Source organism: Haliotis asinina, chromosome 3 (assembly GCF_037392515.1).
Source record: "Haliotis asinina isolate JCU_RB_2024 chromosome 3, JCU_Hal_asi_v2, whole genome shotgun sequence".
Lineage (NCBI taxonomy): Eukaryota > Metazoa > Mollusca > Gastropoda > Lepetellida > Haliotidae > Haliotis > Haliotis asinina.
Window position 1 is genome coordinate 34827721 of NC_090282.1, and position 21340 is coordinate 34849060.

At 41.1% G+C, this 21340-nt stretch overlaps 1 protein-coding gene across 1 annotated transcript in view; it reads left to right on the top strand.

Annotated features, from left to right (window-relative positions):
- Nucleotides 1-21340, top strand: part of LOC137277861 (uncharacterized) — a 34710-nt gene that overhangs the window by 12197 nt on the left and 1173 nt on the right. Inside the window, exons 3-11 of the mRNA XM_067809829.1 lie at nucleotides 3979-4042; nucleotides 5442-5537; nucleotides 10013-10131; nucleotides 11005-11053; nucleotides 11876-12401; nucleotides 13222-15370; nucleotides 17771-17864; nucleotides 19476-19578; nucleotides 20661-20808. Of these exons, the coding sequence (XP_067665930.1) occupies nucleotides 3979-4042; nucleotides 5442-5537; nucleotides 10013-10131; nucleotides 11005-11053; nucleotides 11876-12401; nucleotides 13222-15370; nucleotides 17771-17864; nucleotides 19476-19578; nucleotides 20661-20808 (3348 nt within the window). The remainder of the gene's footprint in view (nucleotides 1-3978; nucleotides 4043-5441; nucleotides 5538-10012; nucleotides 10132-11004; nucleotides 11054-11875; nucleotides 12402-13221; nucleotides 15371-17770; nucleotides 17865-19475; nucleotides 19579-20660; nucleotides 20809-21340) is intronic.

Sequence of the window (21340 nt, forward strand, 5' to 3'; positions counted from 1 at the left end):
TCCACGCTTTATCTTGGGGAAGAGGAGCACTTATTTCCTTCAATATTCGTCTCGTTTGATAATAAATATGAAACAAAACAACCGCCTTACTCAGTTCGTCTATACCGTAGTCTGGTGTCACACCCGACCCTGTCGTCGCACACCACACAGCAAAGTTGAGTTGGTTCTGCCAAAACTGCATTGGGTTTTGATTCCAGTTTACCACCGCCTGCGCGTTATTAACGGACACGACATACTTTTCAAAGATATCAATAAAGGTTGTTTTAAACCCCGTACCATCTGCATTCACCACGATTTTCAAGTGTGCTAAATCCATATTATAATATATAATTCATATATTATAATATGTACATAACACTTCCAGGAATAACGAGCGGTGAGGCCGTTCAGCTGACGCACGCGATCGATAACACGTCAGGCCAACTCGAAGTCGCACTCTGCGATATCACCTACCTACCGCAATGGACTAACATTAATATCAGCAACAATAAGCTGTTCGTCAGTGGAACTCGCAGCCAGATAACTGACGGCTACTACAGTGTGTGCTCTCTAAACGACGAGGTCTTCAAACCCCTGGGAGCCGAACTCAAGATGAACGACTCAAACGGCACAGTGGTGTTAATCAACAACGGAAGAACCTCCTTGAGACTCGGCCGACCATTAGCGAGGATACTCGGTATGTCTCCTGACGAGATAAAACCAACAACAACCGTCACAGGCACGAAGTTACCCGACCTAGTACCGTACCGAGAGCTGTACATTCATCTCGGTCAGGTGAGCACAACGTATAACATTCAAGGAGGTCACCCTTCCACTATATTGAGAGCAGTGCCGGTGAAAACTGAGAAATTCAACGACGGTAGAACCGAGTCATTTTCACCACGGCAGTATAAGAGATTAACCCAGGGCAACATACCTGAGCTGACAATATCGGTGTTAGATATAAATCATAATCCTGTAAATATAGGATACCTCAGCTTAACGCTTCACGTAACATGACCAGCGCACAAGGGCCCGGAGTGAAAAAATGCGTCAATATCGGGATCTCCGACCTCGGAGACACACGCGGTTTCGACGCTCCCGGAGTAGATGGTAAATCGTATGCCTTGCAACTGAAAAACAACATTTACAAACGCGTTGAAATCCCCTCCGGTGGAACCCTAAGTGATATGATAGATACCACAAGAGCAACAGTAAACACTAAGTACTCCCTTGTCAACACCGGTGATAATAATTGGGTAATATACCCATCGTTCGAAGGTAAACTGTTCGACTTAGACGATGTTGAGAGCACTACCGTCGTCAAAAACAAACCATATATGCTCGTCTTCACCGAAGATGACAAGTGGGTGTTGTTACCCGATAACAAATGGTTTCTCAATATTAAACTCGTCTCCCCTTACGTGTTCACGGATAACAAAGACAACCACCTAAACAAAGTCGTGAACAATGGAACCCTGCTCGTGGCTTACGTCCCAACTCAGAGACGTAGTATAGTCGTCAGCCCAGTCAACACTATAGCAGCCCACATGCTATCGAGTAAACCGGCCATGCAAAACGTGAAATTGCAGTTGGTGTCTGAATTTGAAGGCGTGGTCAAGATACTAGAGGATCTACCGGCAAACTCAACACTGTTCATCAAAGTCTACCTAGGGGAACCATCGGTGAATGATGTCGAGATCGTGAAGGGGATCAAACTCGGGTGGGGGAAACGACACCAGTTTCAAGTTTGCAACGTTTACGTGCGGGTGGGTGTCGACTCCAAGACCAGTCTGCAGGGGGTCAACGTGATCGTGGAAAATAAGATATCACTAATCAATATCTTCCTGCCTGACAACATACACTTCATGGGTATGAAGTTAACCCCTGAATTATTATCAGAAAACCAGTTGGAAATTATATCATAATAGTATAATAATGGCCAGTCATCATCCCAACACTACGCTTAACGACCTGGGAGATACAGAGGGATTCGATCAGCCTGGTGAGGAAGATGAATTATACATCCTGCACTTCAAAGACAACGTGTACAGACTGGTGCCGTTATCAGATTTAAAAGAGCCCAAATGGCTGATCAACTTAACACTCGCCTCACCTTATATCACATTAGACGCAGATACGGGGTATACCACTAAGATTAGGAACAATGGTATCTGGCCCGGGGATTTCATTCCGGAGAGGGGATTACGTATGATAACTATGTGGGACAGGAAAAAAAATGGGTTAAATACTAGGTCAAACAATAAATTAACATTTAGTAATCCAAATAAAAGAATATTAATCCCTTTCACACTCATCATAGAAGTCTTCTTTGAGTTAGGCAATGAAAACACCTCAAGAGTACACCAAATTTTACCCGGGGTGTCAATACACTGGTCTAAAGAACACATACACCAATATTGTCGTATTATTATACAACAGGAGACCACCTGGGGTTCTATAAACCGCTTAATAAACCTCAGTGGGGTTTTTATTACAACAGGAGAGTCTATTAGCCTCTCACCTATTATCATTGGTAATAATCTAACCCTTGTAGACTTCAAATACATTGAAGGACTATTAACTGAAACCCAATTAAAATATCTTTCAAAATATATATTATAGGATGGGTCTGTACCCAGTCGTAGAGGAAGTAGCGAAGACGCTGGAAACCGTAGATGGGTTCCGCTTGAGGCAGTTATGTGATGTGAAACGCCAACTAGAACAAGACCGTGACACGCGGAAAGCACTATGCAAAAAATATAATAGAGCTTTCAATATCGTGGACGGGGCTGACACTACCCTTATGGCAACCAGCATGGGACTAGGGACGGCAGGCGTTGGGTTGTTAACTACCATCGTGGCTGCACCTATAGTGCTAGGTATTGAAATAACGGCTGGGGTGGTAGGGTTGGTAGGGTTGGCGCTTAAGTTAGTATCACGCAGACTTAATCGTAAGGCATTGAAACACGACGAGATCAGGGTTCTGGCCGAAGCAAAGCTCAACACAGTGAGTGAGCGAATTTCCACGGCACTCTCTGATAGTAAGATCTCAGAAGAGGAGTTTCGTTCAATCCTATCTGAACTCAAAAAATATAACGGAATGAAACAAGATATTCGATCCAAGTCTCGTAAGTCTGCTATCAGCGAGGACGAGAAAAAAAAGTACATAGAACAGGGGATACAAAAAGCCCAACAAGCCTTTATTACGAACACCAAAGAGATCATAGGCGGTTCACGTTAAACTGTTTCCTCGATATAAACATAACATAGGGGCGATAGCCGTAAGCGAGCCACCGATCCTATATGGTCAGTCAAAACTTACAACATAGATAAAGTGGATATGAAAGCCGACGAACCTAACTTATCCTACTTGAGGGATGGGCCGGGTAGGGGATTTGTAAGAGAAGAATTATTGATCGTACCGTACGGCACAGTATTACCTCCTACCAAGGCACAGTAATTACCGCCAACTTTTTTATAGTAGGGGTAATAGTAGCAAGAGCTAATGGCCCAACCAAAGCCTTATTTAGTAAATAAGGCTTTGTAGAGGGGTTTTATGAAAGTGTTTTAGAACCCCTATTCCCTATACTACTAGTGTTTACAGGCAACCTTAATGAACTTAGATACATTTTTAAGGGTAAACATTTTACCTGAAAAAGGCTGACAGAACTTTGACAAATTCGCCCAGGAACAATAAGATTCTTGTAACAATGATTTACATATGTCTGCAGAATTATTACCTCAAGAAAATAGTGAAACAGTGTGTTCTTTTGGGATAATTTGCCATCTCCCATTTTCTATGTGAAGTTTATGGTTCCATGCCATCAATTATTCTTTATGGGTGGTTCAGCAGTGGTCATGGACCAGATAAAATCTTTGGGATTACATTTGGGTACCTACAGGGAAAAAATAACAATGTCCCCTCCACCCCATTCCATGTTTTTTGATTTGCATCCCTTAAATATACTGACTCACAACCTTTCTTGTTTCTTTTAGAACTAGCAGATGAAAGAGAGGAATATAAGAAGGGCTATGATCACCTTGGCCAACACAAAATCAGGTAATGTGGCCAGAATAACATGAATAGTAAATGTTGAAATTTGGGTAGAAGTACAGTTTTGTGAGGAGTCAAGATACAGTTCCACATGTACCTATATCACTACAGTTAGATGATCATGATGATGAAAATCATCGATCATTTTGTCAAACACTGGTTTGACAGGTCTGCTTTAAAATATTGACACAAATAAGTTGGTTTGTGGAATTTTCAAAACAGTCAAACATACTGATATATTTTGACTTCATAATGGACAAACATTATAGCTAACAACGTCTTTATTACGAGAGTGTGATAGAATATTAAAACTAGGTCTTGTTCTGTTGATTGTTTATAATGTTTTATGCCTTGTTAAAAGATATGTGCTCTTATGTCACTGTTTTTCTTTACATTCATTGTTGTCATGTTTTGTTAAGTTCCATGTGTTATTTTGCATGTGTTATGTCACATGATGTGTAACATGTTATTGTTGCGTGACATACCTTGGTATGTAATGTGTTGTAGTGCAATGTGTCATGTTACATTTCCTTGTGTGAAAGTGTTCTCATGTAATGTGCCATGTAACATTTCCTGTTATGTTATATGTGTTATCACGTAATGTGTCATTTTACATTCCCCTGTTATGTAATAATTTTTGTCATGTAATGTGTCCTGTTAAGTTTCCTTGTTTTGTAGTGTTTGTTGTTATGCTATGTGTCAGGTTAAATGTCCTTGTTTTATAATGTGTGTTGTCATGCAATGTGTAAAGTTAAATTTCCTTGTTCTGTAATGTGTGTTGTCATGTCATGTTGCATGCCTTGTTTAATATGTGCTGCCATATGTGAGTGGGGCATAAAACTAAACTCATTCACTCACATATTAAGGGGTTATTACATGACAGTCATATAACTGATCTTCGCCTTTTTATCATAAAACCTGTGAAGGTCCCGGTTAGAACTGATCTTTAGCAACCCATGATTGTCGTAAGAGGCGACTTACGGTATCTGGTTGTGGGGCTTTCTGACTGGGTTGACAGGTCATCATATCCAAAATGTGTAGATCGATGCTGATGCTGTTGATCCCTGGATTGTCTGTCCAGACTTGATTATTTATAGACAGCTGTCATCGAGCTGGAATATTGCGGAGTTTGGCGTAAAACTAAATTCACTCACTCACTGACTTTTATCGTTTACATACCACATCAACGAATGTAACTCTAAACTAGACTCTGTATATTGAAGTTTTGAGTGACAATACATCCAGTATTATGTGTGCAAAAATGGTCCATATTGTTCATAGGTATATCATAAGTTTTGTTTTGTAATGTGTGTTATCATGGTAAATGGGTTGTCATAAAAGATCTGGCGTTATGTTACATGCCTTGTTATGCTAAATGCTTTGGTTATGATTTGATGTGTTGCAGACTGTTGGAGAAAGTGAGGAATCTACAGAACCAGAATGACATCCTCTACAGTGAAAACACTCGTCTCAGGAATGTCCTGGATGACCTCCGAGCAAGGTAAGATTGACGGATGTAGCTGGAACAAACTTTATCTGACACTTACTTGAATTCTCCCGTTCACTAGTGTATTAATTTCAAAATAATTCCACAATACCATTTAGAAAGTGGCCAAATGTTACATGTTACGTTTGCGATTACACTTTCTTAGTGAAGTACAGATTCTGTTACTTTATCGGGTTGAGTCCCATTCATTATTATTCGAAACCTCTTTCTCAGGGTCATGCACCTAATCGCCATCTCACTGCAATTCATGGTGGTTGAGCAGGTAGCTGACTTTTTGTGCTGGCGATTTTAGAATAAGACTGAAATTATGATAATGAACAAAATTGTCATATTTTTCCTAATCCTGACTCATGCTTGTTATGGTTCTTCCTCAATACGAAGATGGTATTGAAGTTCGCTTCTAATTGAAGCAGACAATACACTCACCCATCAGAAGAATTCCTTACCTGCCAATATGGTCATATGACCAGCCATGCTTGTCATTCTTACCTTCATCGCCCAACGAGGACGATTGGAGGCACTTTGGTCCCTATATGGCAATAAGTTTTGCTTATATTTCGTTCCTGTAGACTAAATTGTGTTGTATTTGGTTTTTGGATTGTAATTATTATCATCATGATGTAAAATTATTATTGAAATTTGTAAATTTTCTTCTGTTTTGGAGACGTTTTCTTCAACTTAGACTTGGTCTTGGTTGGTGAAATCTTGCTCCCAGTGTAAGTAATGGCTGTTGGCAGTTGATCCGCATATATTATGTCCTTCATGCAAACCTATGTGTTCTTCCACTGTTCGCTGTGAATATTCAAAGATTTTATCTGATTCAGAAATTGCATGAATATACTGTTGAAAGGCATGATAAGGACAAACAACATAGGCTCTTTCGAGTAGTCTAAATTGGTTGATTCTGCATCTAGTAACCTTATGTTGATCACAGCTGACGGTCATGATGTTAGTGATCAGCCAGACGTACCCAAGGATAGGTCACAGAAGAGGACATTGTCAGAATTGGGATCATTTCAACCTAAGAAGTTGAAGTCGTTATCATCTAGGATACAACTGCAATCGACCTACGTGATGGCTCATCGGCTGCATTAGGTCCGTCAGATGAAGAGAAGGCATCAAATGCATGCTCCCATTGATGGACATCATTGCCTGTATCATTGCATTGCTATTGCAGTATGGATGAAGTTCCTTTCACCAACTCGATGGATGCTCGCACTCATGGATTTCGTTACAGCTGCAAGTGTTCACTCTCTACATTCCCAGTTTGTCAGAGACACTGTCATTGTTTGTCTTCTTTGCATGTGGATTCATGAAGGCTTGCACAGAGGCATTCACGGAATGGCAGTCGTTCCAGGGATACACTTAGACAGGAGGATCATGAACAACGTTCCCTACTCATGAATGCATTTGCGGAAGGACAGAGAGGTTTCAATGGACAGAGATAGACGTCGTCTATCTCCATCACTGGAGGAAACTTTCTCTGACTCAGAAGATTACGAACGGATTGAATCTCGTCTCTCCATTGAAGGACTCCAACAAAACTCATACTTATAAGATGAGTGACGAGGACATTGACATCAATGTTTCCTCTGATTGCACTGATATATATGATCCCTGAAACTTTGTCAATGGCCTTATAAATGCCTTGTTCCTAAGTACCAGGAATAACACATTCCAGCCTTCAGCACTCGTCGATTCCCACCACATCACATGGAGCCCTTTTTGAAAGCGTCTGGCATAGATGAGACCTACAAGCTCACCAATGAGACGCAAGAGATCTTACAATGTGGAGGACAATGAACAGGACATCCTGCCAAGGGTACTAAAAGAGAAAAGTGCTGAAGATCAGGTTTGGAATGACTGGAGCCTTCCACCACCAGCTGTTCCCGTACAACCTTCAGGAATTGGGGACTTCTCAATGACAATTATTTCATGAGCATCCGACAAGATGGCTACAAGATCCCGCTACAAGCAGCACCACCACTCACAAGAGACCCATCACTCATTGTGGACCAATGAGACAAGTTAGCCGATGCCATATCGTCTCTACTAGAGAAAGGTGCAGTCAAAGAACTACACCCAGACCAAGTAACATCTGCTCCCCAATCTGTCTGGTACCTAAGAAATACTCCAAGGAAAAGTTTTGACTTATATACAACATGAGGGAGTTCAACAAGGATTATCAACTGAAACCAGAACGGTTCAGAATGATCCATCTACCACAACTGCTCTTTCTCATCTGTCCAGAAGATTATCTAGCCATCATCGATCTACAAGATGCCTCCCCAACACATTCCAATTCATCTCGACTCAAGGAAATATCTGTGCTTCCTCTTCAATGGTCAGCACTATCAATGGATAGTTTTACTATATGGTATATTTTTGGCCCTGTGGCTAATTACTTGGGTCACCAAGCCCATCGTCAGCTACTTACATCAGTGAGGACTTCGCAGTGCCTTTTATGCTGGATAACAGCATTCAAGCTCATCTTGAGATACGTCATCTCAGACTACAGTTAGACTTCACCTTCAGACTGCTAACTCAACTTGGATGGCTTGTGAATCTACAGAAGGCAGAATTGAAAGTTGTAATCAACACAGTACGACATTGAGGAACAAAGTTCTGATGATTCCTACAGACAACTCCACAGCAGCGTTCTACATAAACAAGCAAGGATCAACACAATCTCACACACTGCTAAAGCTGACCTTTCAACTCTTCAACAACGGTCGCGACATGAACCTCCACATAAATGCATGTCGCATCCGAGGTGCACGCAAAGTCATGGCTCTGGCCTGCTCTCATGCCCTCTACAACTGTCTCCAGCGGAAAGGTGCTACATCAAGAGGCGTTTCAACTCATCAGTTAGACATTTGGATCTCCGCAAATAGATGTATTTGCCAACGAGCAGATACCAACATTCGTATCTCCACTGCCGGATCCATTAGCGTGGGCAAGAGACACTCTCAGCATCTCATGGGAAGGGCTGAATGCTAATGAGTTCCCTCCTCCGGTACTACTACCAAAAGTCATCGGAAAGATAAACCAGACGATGCTGACACAACTGATTTTGGTCACACTTTTTGGGCTTGCGAGAGATTGGTTTCCAGCACTTACTGAGGAACTAGGACAACCAACACTACAACTGCCAGAGTGGAAGAACCTACTTGTCCATTCATCTAAACAAGCACATGGCAATCTGACATCGTTCCAACTTCATGTATGGATCGTATCAAGGTCTGTTTAAAACATCGAGGATATTCTACTAGAACGGTGAAGGCAGTCACCCTAGCTCTACATGGATCTACCTGCACCTTATACAACGATAAATAGATGCGGTTTTAAAGACAAGCCAGAAAATAAAGGTATCACTGTAATGAAGGCCACACATCCTCAGGCAGCAGACTATTTATGTCATCTACCAGAGGATAGGACTCACAGGCTCTACACTCACAGCATACTTGGCAGCACTCAGCTCTGTTATCACCATGAAAACGGGGATCAAGCTGACAAAAGTACCTGAACTACTTGCCTTACTATGATCTTTCAAGCTGGAAGACCAGCAGCGCAGATTTAAGGCTCCAGCTTGGGATTTGAATATCGTGACTTGTTGAGACCAATGTGCTGCTGAGTATAATGGTTGAGAGTCCATTCACACGTCTTGAACAGGATAGCATAAGTGATTATGACCCTGTACTCGTAATGAAGATACTTGTACATGAAGAAGGGTCGTGACTGGCCTTGATAGGAATCTTGACATACAGTTGCATTAGACATTAGCAGGATACTAGCTTATTTATATACTGTCCCCTTCCAGTCATCGAATGCTTCAAGAGAAGATACGATGTGATCCCCCATCTCACCGATAAATATTGGAAGAGTAGTACTGAACTACCACCGCTAGTTCGAGAAGAGGGGAAGTACTGGATGTACTTATAGGGCCGTCAACAGAATCCAGCATGGCCTGACCCACCAGAGTTTCGGATTCTGTAAGCATTAGTCAGGATTAGGAAAAATATGTCATTTTCTGAACAAAACTTATACTTTATACATATTCTAACTCATGGTGTCAAGCCCTCCCAACCACCTCTCTCTGGCTTGCTGAATTCACAGTAATTCTGGTGTTGGGCTTATGAGATTCTGGAGAGAGTGGCAAGCATGGCTGGTCATGTGATTGGCAGGAAAGGTAGGCTTCCTGTGGGTGAGTGTATTGTGCATCCGTGTCAGAAGGGAACGTCAAGGGATTCCAAGTGTTCCACTATCATCGCATAGAAGGAGGAGATAAGCATAATAAGTATGAGTCAATATAAGTCTAAAATATCAATTATGTTCAGAAAATTACATTATGGTTAAAATTCAAAGCTTTAAAAGGTCCCCTACATTCAAATGCTATATCAGCTAACCTCAGAAATCTACCATGGTTATGTTTGATGTCTGTTTTACCTGCAACATGTTCTTAACTACAGGGATGGGCGTGGCAGTGGGAAGTGTCAGATGTGTGAACACCTGCAGGGTTCCATGTCGGCCATACAGGAGGCGTACAAGCACAGTCTGGAGGAGAAGGAGAAGATGATCCACTATCTAGGTAATCTTCAGCAAGGGAAATGAAGACGACTGACACTGTGAAACTTAAGAAAGGGAAATATGATGAGAAACTGACTCTTGAAAAATTGAGAAATGAATATTGGGAAACTGAATCAGGGAGAAAAGATGGGTATCCATGCTAAGAGAAACTGAAATAGAAAGGGGAAAGCTGGTGCTGGTAAACTGCAATGGGAGACTTATGCAATAGGCAACTGGAAGTAGAGGAAACTATAATGGGAAACTGAAGTATGGTCAACTGACATGGGAATTAACAGGGGAGCCAAGAATGGGAAACTGAAGCAGGGGAAAGCACTGGCAATCAATGATAAATTGAGCACTGACCTGACAGTTGGCCCGTAGTTGCAAGTTTGAGTGCCACCCACTGGTGCTTGCCTTTGTGAACAATTGGGTTGTCCATGATCAAGTGTGGTGTATTACTGTCATGCTACACCGACCACCTGCGAGTGTTATGAGCTTAGCATGTGCAATTACATGTAGAATCAATTTTATCATCATGCACTGCCTGTGCACTTGCATACATCTGCTCCACCTTTCACAAACGATGTGGGTTTGCTCATAGCCATGTATTGCCTGTTTCTCGGAAACATGTTCACTGTGCTGGTCCAACTTATCCTTGTTTGCCAGTAGACCTGGTGAATCAGGGTGGCTGAAGAAAACATAACTCTACTTGAAAACTGAGGTAAGGGGAGCAGTGACAGATTAAAACAATCAATAATTAGTCTGAAAACCTTCGATGTGGTAAATGATAAGCATTATGGAGAGAAAATAACAATAACAGGAAAGAAACATTGTCCTCCAAAAGTTTATACAGTGAAGTTAGATCGCAGTAACATGTGGCCTTGTATTTTTACAGAGGAGAGATTGTCTGAGAGCAACAAGCAAGTGCCAATGTCAAATCTAAAGTGAGTAGATTCACTAGAGAGACCAAATCAAATGGAGGAAGTGCATTGACTTTGAATGCAACTGTGTATGTCATTGTGAGTCACAGAATGATGGTTTAGAGGAATCTTTTTTTTTGTGATCGTGGTTAAAGCACCCAGCATAATATGACACAATAGCTGTAGAAAGGGCCCCACAGAGATCCAGGGCCCCGTTTCACAAAACTCTCAGAAGCTTAAGATTGCGTAACTTTTCTCGTAGCATTTGCACCTCCTGTGTTACAGTGTACCAGGTACAAGTGCTACGAGAAAAGTTACAAGATCTTAGGCTTACAAGAGTTTTGTGAAACGGCTCCCAGGTCCTCAGCAGCCCATGCTTGTCATAAGAGGCAACCAACAGGATTAGTTGGTCACGCTTGCAGATTTCATTGATGCATGTGAACATATGCCCTTTATGTCAATCACTTGGTTGTCTCAGTTATTTACAGACTGCCTTCGTTTTGCTGGAATATTGCTGGTTTTAAATAAAAAAGAAAAAAGAGATCACTGGTTCGATTACTGCTGTTGTCATACCAAAGGATGTTAAAAGATGAACTCAGTATAAAGTCGTGTTGCATGTACATGTCACCTTTGACAAGCTTAAACACACATCAAGAGCACTTATCTTGAATCTGATATAAAACCATGTTCATCTTTTCACCTTCGTAATGTGTTTTTTTTTTCAAACCATTTTTGGTGGATATAAGAGGAGTATATGGATGGCACCTTCTTTATTGTATAACACAACATTTTCGTCCCATCTTCAGTTGGATAACTTAGTAAGATTCACATGTCTTGCTTTTCCAGCTTGTCAAATCTTCTGACCCCAAACACATCCTTTGATGGAGCAGACTGTGTACTGGGAAGAAGTCCCGTTTCAACAGCAAAAGATAAAAATGGTAACTCCTCAACTACTGCTAGTTTGAGAACAAAGAAGGCTCTCACACAAAGACACTGTACAGAAAATAGGGTTGATGAGTCAGCAGAGAAGGTCACTCAGAGATCATCTAAGAGAAGGGGAGCTAATCTAAGAAGGAATGAATGTTCAGATGAAGCTGATACAGCAGGAAAAGAATCTAGCCAGAAAACAACTGAGAGACACTTAGAAGCTGGTGATACAAAAACACCCCATGTCAGACCCTGTGCTGAGAGAGATGGTATCTGCAGTACACTGCACAGCACCTCTGGGAGGGAGGGCAGGGGCCAGACTATGTCCGTGGATGAGGAGGTTTGTCGGTCTGATGGGTCCAGTGACAAGGAAAGTCCGGAGTCTGCCCGACTGAGGAAGTTGCGGCTGGGCAGGAAACTGGGGAAGAGGAGCAGATACACTGAGGTACTGAGTTCATGTGAAGATAGAAAGGGATCACTTCGGAAGTTAGACACTATGTAGGATGGAATAGTTAATTCCTTAGGTGGTGTTGTACCCTTCCCTCTGCTCTGTAACTTGGAAAATGTTGACTGCTTCGGTTTATTTTAAGAAGCATGCCATCTTGAAAAATGAAAGAGATATTCTAGTGCTATTGAAGTTTTCCATATATTTTAGTATCCCATGAATAGTACTGAGGAATGTTAATCTAGGAATGAGTATAAATAATACAGCCTTGTGGTGAAAAAACCCAGATGTATGTGATGATCATTCCCTGCAGCATATACCTGGCTACTGGAGTTTACATTACCAGTGCTGCTACAGCTGCAAAGTTAACTGTTACTTTCAACTCCCACTGGCAAATAACAGTAGTACAAATAGGAGAAAAATGGTGTGCTTGTTCCCGTATACACATGGAAAATGATGGAATCAGACGTAGAATGTAACACTCACTCACACCTTTTACTGATTACCAATGGTTTGATTTGAAAGAAAAATATTGAATCATTGTCTAACTTAGCTAATACTTTGGAATTATGAATGAGTTAGGATAAGGATATGGTATGTGGACATTTAACACCTTTACAAGAACTGTATGTAAGTCCAACAATCCATTGGAAACAATCCATTGGAACATGTTTTCTTAAATATTATAAGTATATGAGTAACAGAAACTTTGTCAACAACTAACTCTTTGAGTATATGTTTTGGCTGATGAACTAACTCTTTGAGTATATGTTTTGGCTCATGACTCATCTTGCATTGATTGTGAATTTCTCTGTTTAAGGATACAGTACAGGAGAACAAGAAACACAAATTTGATAATTCCCATGTTCTCAACACATCTGATGAGTCACATGGACATCCTGATCCTGCCCAACCACCCAAACACTCAAAACGCATCTACCATGTACATCAGTCTCGTGTACTGGTTCAGGAGACATGTGACCCAGACACGGACAGGACAGCCTCCATGAGTTCTGATGGCTCACCAGAGAAGCCACCAAGGACGTCTTTAGCAGCAAAGTGTGACACTGTTGACTTTGGTGTTGTGCCAGAGACACTGGGCATGGGGCTTACCAGCAGTGAGAGTGAGTCAGATTCAGAGATTGACACACAGGACACTGTCAGGGCCAAGTCTGTGGATGGAAGTCCAGATAATGTACTTGTCAGTCCCCCATCAGATGTGGATGACAAGATAGAGAAGGTTAAACAGATTCTGGACAGGAGGAATAGTACAGTTAGTGATAGAAGACAAGAAGAAGAGAAATCAGCATCAAGAAACAATGAAAACAAGTGTGAAAGCAGAAGTACCTCAGATCATCATAGAAAGGGACTAAAATCAAGTGCTAGTGTGGACATGACAAAATTAGCGTTAGATGATATGAATGGGAAAGATATGTCCCCCAAACCATTATCTCCAGTATTTTCTGGTGTGAAGGCATCGCGGCAGGGTATTGAATCACCCTTCTTGTTTGAGGAGGACAGGCCAGGCAGCAGCAAATCTTCAAGGAGGAGGAGTGCCAACATTAGCGGGATATTGTCTGACCAGGAGTCACCTCTCTTGCTAAAGCCTGTGGAGGCAGCTTACAGCAATGAATGTGGACAGAGTCCCTCGCTTAAGGAAGCGTCAAGAATTTCAGATGTCTCTGCAAGAAGGAGACAGGAACGAAATCACACAGATTCAGAGTGCTTGCAAGCTGGGAGGACGTCACAGGAAAGGCTGCAGAGGACTGTTCATGCTAGAAACTTGAGAAAATCTGAAAAGCTTAAGCAGACAACACTAAGCCAGGCTTTCACCTCGAGTCCACCTGGGCTGTCACTGAATTTATCTCCCACTAAACCAGAGGAAAGGGCTGCTATTGACAAGGCTATCAGACTGTCACTTCAGGAGATACATGGCAACACAGAGATTGGCAGAACAAAGAAGCCTCTGTTTGTGAGAACTGAAGATAAACCTGGTGATACTGAGAATGTTCCCCCTGTATTTAAGAGGCCACCTTCCCCAAGGTCACTGAGATCTCCAGTCAAAAAGACCTCACCAAACAAGAAGTCTCCACACAAGCAGAAATCAGACCGACCTTCCAGAACACAGCATGACCACGACGATGTGATAGACTTAGATGAAACTGTTGCTCCGGATTCAGCATCCTTTGACACATTTTCTAATAAAGGAGGCAATGTAGATCAGATGCGTAAGCTTCCAGTTCATGTCCTGAATGAAAGCCTAGACCCTGATGTTAGCCTGACTCAGTACTGCTCCGATACAGAATTACTGTCACAGAGGCCAGGCCTGAGAAGAGGCATGATGAGAGGCTCAAGGAAAGACCTGAGGTCAGACCAAGGCCTCAGGTCGGGATCTCACAGTCAGGGGTCAGAGGCAGCCTCTCTGGATGTAAGGGAGGAGACTGGTAACAGGAAAAAGGCTGGGAATCATAACTTACGTAGCAACAGTAAACCTACAGACCTTGCTTCCATAGATGCTAAACCTACATTTAACAAGAAGAAAAAAGACGGAAAAGGTTCTGCTTGTGAATCTGGTAATGAAGAAGACATGAAAAACAAGTTAAGGACAACAACGTCCAGTGTCCCGAGTTTTGATTCTTTCAATGAAGGAGTGTCTCTGGACCATGATGACTACCTGACTGACAGTGGGGTCAGTAAATTAAGTGCTAATATAGTAAGTGGAACCAGCAAGCCCAGTGCTAGTGTAGAGGCTGAAGGACCATCTTTACATACACAGGACCACGAGGAAAATGAAGCAGATGTCACCCTCGACCCCAAGTTCATGAAAGCTCACATGTTCCAGGGACAAATGGACATTGATAGTGTGCAAACAGATTCTGACAGTATTCCACTCAGCTCACGCAGTTTCAAATTTGGCTCTTCCAAATCATCCAAATCTGGAGATTCTCAAGGAAAGGAAGCAAGGATAGGTAGGTCTGACTTGATGTAATTTCACACAGGCAAGTGAACGCTTTTACTTCTGGGCTACCCAACTGCCCTTTTATAGTGAATGCACATGGTTTCTTTATGGCCTTTGATCAGGTCACTTCACAGTTTGTGGTTTGGTACCTACATGTTTTATGGTATGATGACAGTTGTGTAATGCAGGTGCGTAACAAAGATCTAACGAGGTTGACTCGGTGACTAAGCAGTCAAAGTGCCAAATTGCAAATAATGATCTGAGTTGCAACAGTAGAGCACACACTGGATTGATAGGCGCCTTGGCCTCTGTTAACAGTCGGCAGGTTTCCTTCGATATCTTCATTTTCTAGATGTTTCCTCTTGTTCCAGGGATTTATGTTGATATTGGGAATTTTGGTTTGTGGTCCGCAAGTGTTATTGGTTACTTTTGATTTTTTGTCCATGAGAAATTGTTCATGTCATTTGTCAGCAGTCTTCAGTTCTGCTATTGAGGAGGTTTGGAGCCCTGTAGTCCTAATACAGTCATCTCCAATAATCCTTGATACAAACCTCTTCAGTGCATATATGAACATGGTTAGTGGTTTTTGGCTTTTATCAATAAGGAAATTGAGTTGAAACTTTCCCAAAGTAATGCTAGAAGTGCTTGGAAAAAGCTTTTTGGCAATTATTTGATAATGCTTGATATTTCAGATTCTCATAAAACTCATATATCATCATAACTTATGTTGTAAATCTTGCAGAAGAAGTATACACAAGCTCTTTATCATCTGAAAGCATGAATTTTGTATTATTGCGACCAATAAAATTCTTGCACTAAAGTTATAGTTACCCCAGACAAGCTTGATGGGATTTAGGCTTAGTGCTGTAGTGCGTGCAGGATGACAGTCAAGTCTCGATAATCCGACTTCCTTTTATCCGACAGTTGGCTTTATCTGACAGTTTTGTCAGTAACAAATTGAATAAACATAACTTATTCTCTTGTGTTTAGTCCGACATCCTCATTAATTCAAAAGTTTGTTGTGCAACGGATGATGTCGGATTAACGAGACTTGATTGTATGTGGCCATGTTGTGCAGTTAGTTCATCAGTGATGAACTGCACTGGCTTTTTCTTCTGCTGGATTTTTTTATCTAGGGCTTTGTTTTTGATTGCCTGTAAGGCATGTTACAGAAAGTGAGAAACTGAGATTGCTCATAGTGGGTGTGATGGTACCAAGGACATGCAGGTTATGGTAACTGGCGTTATCTAAATGATAACACTTGGTTTGTCCAGCTTATCAAAGCTATCCAATTTGTGTTTCTTATCTGGGTTTGATTTTGACACAAGCCCTGAGCTAAACAATATGTTTACAAGTTAAGGGCTTTACACAGTCTGTAGTAAACCCTGTCATAGCTGACGAGAGGCTTTGCTGTTAGTCAATAAACTGTTCTGCAGATACATCAAGTCACGTGTTGCCAGTTCAGTGCTCATACACGAAGTGAAACTCCTACAGGTGAACAAGATAATCTATGTGATTTGAATTCAGACTTCTTTACGTAATTATTTTGAATATAACTTCTACAAGAGTTTCATCTTTTCACATATTGAAAGTGGACAAATGTATTGCAATATAATACAGATCTAACTTTCAAGATAACTTGCAAAAATAAATTTAAGGTAATGGTGAAGATTTTTTAAGTTTGGTGTAAGTTTCACAGTACAGTACATATTGCAGAACAGGGCCATCAGTTTGGGCCTTTTGGGTTCTGTATTTGAGATATGATCATAAAGCAGAAAAATGGCAACAAGAGCCAAATCTTATATTGATTGAAAACATGAAAGAAATAACCATAATTTATTGTTATTTTGAATGAACAAAACTGTCTTTTTATGACTAGGTAGAAGAACAGAACCCATGAAGGTCCTGGGGTAGAATACTCTTCAGCAACCCATGCTTGCCATAAAAGGTGACTGTGCTTGTTGTAAGAGGCCTCTAACGTGATCAGGTGGTCAGACTCGCTGACTTGGTTCACACGTCATTGGTTCCCAATTGCGCAGATCAATCCTCATTTTGTTCATGACTGGATTGTCTGGTCCAGACTCGATTATTTCCAGACTGCCGCCATATAGCTGGGATATTACTGAGTGTGGTGTAAAAATAAACTCAGTAGTAGAACAGAATGGGAATGAAAAATATCAAATTGATTCATTTCATTACAGTATATCAAACTGAAGGCAAAATATTGCTGTTCTACTCATGTACTTATACTTCAGTGCACCTAGTATTTGTTTGATCACAGGAATATCTAGCTGTACATAATCTGTTTTCTATAAAGAAGTCATCCATGGTATTAAAAAATGTTTTCACTTCCATCTGTTCATATTGAATTGGGACATTTTGCTGATCAGTTTTCTTGGTATCCTTGCAGGGGATGATGAAGATGAGTTGGGGGAGGAGGAGCACACGATTACTCCTGATGGGCGGGATCGCAGGAGGGAGTCTTTCAATGACAGCTTCGACAGGTCAGAAACATTTATATCTGTGATCTAATGAAACTCAATTGTTGTAAACACTTGTTGGGGCTATGGGGTTGGCTTGTGGTTGAAGTATTTGCTTGTTACACTGAAGATTTGGGTTTTGATTCGTCACATTGGTACAATGTTTGAAGCCCATTGTAGGTGTCTCCTGCCATGATATTGCTGGTAACCTTTTTAAAGTGATGTGAAACTATATTAACTCACTCTGCTTTCTGGACAGTTTTGTTTTGAGTTATCGGTTTGTAATAAGTAGTGACTCTTTGTGTTCAGTTACATCATTGTGAACATGGGTATCCTTGGTTATCAGAACTTCATGGAACAGAGGTTTCATATTCATGATTTGTTATCTAGCCTCATGTAAGAATGTCGAGTTTTGATTGGTCTACGTGACTGATAAAATACCATGTACATCCATTATGATCTGTGAGTGGGAGTATAAAAGTCGTGTAATCCTGCTACGAAAGTCATATCACCCTGCTACGCCTGGGTGACGATGCGAAGTGAGAAAGCGTGCAACGACAAGCCTTTATTTAGGAACGTGCGGTGCATTGATGTCTAACGCTCAGCTGATGTCAACATGGCAGCAATGAACGTGATGCAAGTTGTTTTGTTTTGATTTGGTGAAAACATTCAGCTAGATAAATGTGTTATCACATTGTGTCCAGGGAAATACAGGGTTTGATCAGTCCCTCGTAAGCGACTGATGAAACCCCGTATTTCCCTTGACATGGTGTGATAACTTATAATGTACACAGTTTTGAAAGAAGGGATGTCTGTGGGGTTGCATGTTTTAACATGAGAGTTATGACAAGGACCCCTCCACATTGATGCTTAATTTTGATATGCAGTTGACTTGTATCCTGGCTGTTTTGTTGGCGTATATGTCTCTTCAAATGCAGAAGTCCATCACAATTTATTTGGTGACTAAGATTGTAACTACATAGTACTTTACTATAGCAACTGCCAGACAGCATGTCTGAGGTGGATGTCAGCCGACATGCTTACCTCCACTCCCTCATAACAAGAATGCTATGTATATATTCACTGTCAGACCCAGTGTTTTGCATTATAGTGCATGTAGAGACTTAGATGTAGTACTTTAACTTAACTTCAGGAATATACAAACATCTATAAACTATCTGCTAAAACCCTCATCCCACCAACACGACGAAGGGGCCAACAATACTTGGCCTGTGTGTCACACCTGCTGTTGTATCAGTGTTCAGGTTTGACATGTAAGACATTGTCTCTGTTTGGAAAAGTGACAGTTACATTTTTCAAAATATGAATATTTTAAATTTCTTATGTCTTAGTTGGAGAGATTTTATGACATTGTTTCTTAATGATTTTAAGACATTGTCCTGTGCACTAATGTCAACTGAAATTAAACCTCCAGTCGTTTTCCTTCTTGGCCTTGTCATGAGTGAAATGCAAGTCCCCTGACTGAAAACGTACCAGCAAATTATTGCCTGAGTGACACGGACAAAAAAATACAATTTTGAAATTTTTACTGATTTTGCTGCAGGCTTGGAAAGGGTTGAAGAGCGAGTCTGGAATGCATGACTCAACAGGTTGTTTTTTTTCATCTTCTTCCAGAGTGCCCAGGAAACAGCAGGCCGATTATGCCTATGTTGATGTTGTGAGGAAGAAGGTGGAGAGACAACAGCTCAAGGCCTCCAGCTGTCAAGAGTGTTATGAGGTGGGCACAAAGGCTCTGCAAAGCAAAACAGATGGGTTGCTGACACAATTAAATTCAAGCCCTCTCTCTGTGTTTTATATTGCTATGATATTGCAAAAAAAAAACAATGTAAAAATATACTCACTTACTCTTCTTGAATGTGAAACATGGTTGTCTCAGTTACTCAATTTGCAGAGTTGCTTCCCTTAGGTATACACTGGTCCACTGTTGGTAGTTTTGAATGAAGAAGTCACATTTGTACAAGTTTATGTAAAATTATCCAAGTGTGTATTCTTCCATAAACATTCAGAGCTTTGTGCTGCATTATTTTCTCTGATTTCATTTTATTGTCCAAAGTTTTTCAGTGTTAATGTTTGAGTGACACTCAAAATACTGCCACTGGTTTTACAAAAGACTCCGTGTTGGTGATGACATGTATTCCTGAGTGGAGACACTTGGAGAGCATAGTTCTGGTATGACACAGGATTCATAATATGCTCAAGTTTCTTTGGCAGCATCATATCTGTGACATAAGGTTTCATTCAGATCACCCGTTTTCACTGTTTGATTTGAAACAGACAGTAGTATGAAGTTTCCTTCCAAGCTCATACTGACTCTTAGAGGGATCAGTTGTTCTGCCCGTTCGGACATCATTCTTGGCATGGATCATTGCTCTTGCTTTCAGTCACCTACTTACATGGTCCTGAATCAGATATTCTCACTCTCGTAAGTTGTAACTGGTATGTTACTGACTGCGCCTTGACATAACTCTAAATCATGTACTTTATCTTCCCTGAGTTGATTTGTAAAGCCATGGGAATGAACTCAACAGACATGTATATTGATGAAGTAAACAAGTGTTTACTGGTGTCAATGGATTAGTGGTCCTGCTCCTTGATTTCACTCTGCTCTTGCTTATTCTAGGTTCATTGTTTACAGTCATGATATCAATCACTGGTTGATCATGTGGAGTATCATATGACTGGTATATTACCAAGATGGGCATTCAACACAAATTATTTCAGGCCGCCATATTGGTGCCGGAATATTCCAGATTGTGACATTACTAGAGTCTGTACATTGAGTTCCTGTTTCATCTACAGTATTACAAGAGCAAAGGCTGCTCGGAGGAGGAAATACAGCAGCAGATCCAGGATTGTTCCCGACACCGAGCCCGCTACCTGCCTCCCTCCACACCTGAACACTTCTGGTCCATCGGATTCCCTGACACGCAGGAGTGTGAGGAGAGAGGTGAGAAACTGACTTGCTCTTCCATCAGAGGTTGAAATTAGCACCAACTCACTGTCTTGGAACCGTTTTATTAATGTTAAAGCATATAAACATTCTCAGTGAGAGTAAAATTTCAAACGCCTTTTGGAATACTCAGTCCTTTGTGTGATTACTGTTAGGCTGGTAGAGGTTCTGGGTTCTCGGCCCCAGTTCCCTGTTCTATTCAGTGCTTACTTATGCAGTTTTTCCTTATCAGAAATTTCAGAGTCAGTTTTATCCAGAGGTAACTCCCTTTAGCTTTTACCAGTGAGATGTGATACCTGTCTGTTTTCAAGGATGAAAGACTGACCTAAATCTTTAGAAAAGAGTTTTTTAAACCCATTTGCACATCTTGATCTCAGCAATTGTTTGATCAGTGTTTTAGTAGTTGTTGAATCAATAATGAAGCAAACAACTTTTTCTTCATTGCATCCCATACCATGCATGTAATATTTAAACTTATCCTATCTCACAGTATCGCATGAGATGAGATAAGTATATAAATCTACAATTT